At 31.6% G+C, this 2,500-nt stretch overlaps 1 protein-coding gene across 10 annotated transcripts in view; it reads right to left on the bottom strand.

The window, feature by feature from the left end:
- The window catches only part of LOC124426903 (ras GTPase-activating protein raskol), a 187,982-nt gene that overhangs the window by 95,042 nt on the left and 90,440 nt on the right, over nt 1-2,500 (bottom strand). For 2 of the 10 annotated variants that reach the window (XM_046969150.1, XM_046969153.1), the window contains exon 1: nt 1,673-1,697. The exons of the other annotated variants lie outside the window; for them this stretch is intronic. In XM_046969150.1, the coding sequence (XP_046825106.1) occupies nt 1,673-1,682 (10 nt within the window). In that variant the 5' untranslated portion in view covers nt 1,683-1,697. Of the gene's footprint in view, nt 1-1,672; nt 1,698-2,500 lie in introns of those variants that run through there. 10 annotated transcript variants of the gene reach the window in all.

Below are 2,500 nucleotides of genomic sequence, written 5' to 3'. Positions count from 1 at the left end.
AAGAAAAAAAAAAGAAAAAAAAAGAAACAAAAAATTGTCGCGCTTATGCTTACGACAAATGTTTATGTCATCGTAAATAAACAAACATTCTCAATTCTTCTCTTTCTTCCCATTAAACCACCCACTGTCTAAGAATCGTGATACACTATTTATCGATATATACCATCGTTAAGATAAAAAAGAGATCGACGCGAATTCTTGAGTAAGTTCTCTCTCTCTCTCTTTCTCTCTCTCTCTCTCTCTCTCTCTCTCTCTCTCTCTTTTTCTTTCTTTCTTTCTTTCTCGTTCTCTGATGCGTACACTTGTAAAGAAGTCAAATGGCAGACTAACTGACTGCCTCCGACAGAGTAAACGTCTTAAAATTCACCAGAGAATATATATATATGTATATATATATATATATATATATATATATATATATATATATATGTGATTGTCGGTCGAATGATAAGCGCTATGTCGTCGAGGAAATGATGTATATTTTTCGAAATAAACAAGAATGAGTAAGCCGAGCACGAGCACGAGCGAACATTCGTTCGTTCCGAGTGGGATAAAAAAAAAAAAAAAAAAAAAAAGCAGACGATTTTTTCTCGTTCATAAAAGCTTTACCGATGCATTTGTAATAGAACGGTATTACTTACAAGCATATATATATATATATATATATATATATATATATATATATATATATTATATATAGTAATGTTCGAAAATATATATATCTACAAGCTATGTATATACATACACACCTTTGGCATACGTAAACGACGTACACCATGCAATTTAATTCGCAACCAAGACACTTAATCACGTTTCTTACCATTTAACGGTGTTAGCTCGTTTGGTTACCGGACGAATTTCCGTAAGACGAAACTTTCGAAAGTACGGGATTAGTTTGAAGAACTAATTTTTTTTTTGCTCCTTCTCTGTCTCCCTGTTTTCCCTTTTTTTCTCTCTCTCTCTTTCTCTCTTTCTAACCATTATTCTTCTTATTACGTAATGTAAATGAAAAAAAAATTCACATGGATATCAATCAATCCGATTGAAACGATCCTCAACTATTATTCGAATAATTTCAATTTAGATCAGTCGGGTTTTTTTTTTTTTTTTTTTTTTTTTTTTTTTTTTTTTTTTTTTTTTTTTTTTAATTATGGAGCAAAAAAGAAGAAAAAAAAAGGACAAAATAAGAGAGAAAAAGGAAATGAGAAGGACAGAATTCAAAAATGGCGGAATGAATTCTAACGAATTCCATGTAACAATTCGCACAATTCTTTCTCGCAAAGCTTAATTAACAAACTTTCACTTAGATGTTAATCAGTTACATTAAAATTATTACACTTTAATAAAAATTTAAATCAGTCAGGTCATATAGCAAAAAAAAAAAAAAAAAAAAAAAAAGGAGAAAAGCGGAAAAAGAAAAGATCTCAAATGGCGGAAGTTATTCTAATGAATTCCATAGAGCAAATCACACGATTTTTTTTTAAAGCCATAAAACGTGACGATGACAAATTCACTAAGTTTCATATTAGATAGACACATGCATGCGCGTGCGCGCGCGCACATACCACCACCACCACCACACACATATACATATATATAAAGAAAGAAAGAAAGAAAGAAAGAAAATGAGAGAGCATTGCATTTAGTATTATATACATGAATAGAAACGTACGTGCATTCATGCGTGTCCTGAGAGCGTACGGACGCACCCAAGAGAGATCACTGAGGCGACAAAGAGCTTTCGTTGATGAGAAAGAGAGAGGATGGATAAGAGGATGGAAGGGAGAAGAGGGTCATCGAATAATCGTACGTGGTTCAGATGCTTCGGACTAGGATGGTTCTTCCGGTGAGAGCATATCCGGTGCTTCAGACAATGCTCGAGCGATGATCGTATCAGGAAAGTCTTATGGATAACGGCTTTCAAAGTTTAATTCGTGACTATGTCAATGCAGTTCTGTATTAACCATTCGTTAAATCGTTTGCTGTATAATCGGCGCTATATTTGATATATTTCAATCCCCTTGGAACGAATTTCGTAAACGTAAAAAAATCGATCTATATCAATTGTTTATTTCTCACGTACGATCGTTTTAAATTAAATTCAATGAAATTTTATTAAACAAATAATTCGTTTCCAATTAAATATATTAGTAACGGCATGTCTTTAACATGATATTTTAAATAATATTATTAAAATCGTGGAGAAAGATATCGATGAAGTAGATCACTTCTATCAGGTCGGTTAAATAGAAATCTGTTAACGTGCGTCGGTAAGTTCGAAATTCCGTCGATATATTATCGACTGAAATCTATTATACAAAAATGATTTTAAAGAAATAGAACAAAAGGAAAAAAAAAGAAATAAGATCATCGGAACAATTTTAAACAGTGAAAGAAAAGAATGACAAAAAGAATTTGGACATTTGTTAATATAATTAACAAATTTTTCGAGCGAAAGTGTGAAGACAAGTTAGAAAAAAAAAAAAAATAAAAAACTAGA

This window comes from Vespa crabro, chromosome 9 (genome assembly GCF_910589235.1).
Source record: "Vespa crabro chromosome 9, iyVesCrab1.2, whole genome shotgun sequence".
Classification (NCBI taxonomy): domain Eukaryota; kingdom Metazoa; phylum Arthropoda; class Insecta; order Hymenoptera; family Vespidae; genus Vespa; species Vespa crabro.
The sequence above is the reverse complement of the archived record's forward strand: the minus strand, read 5'-3'. Positions and strand labels throughout refer to the sequence as shown.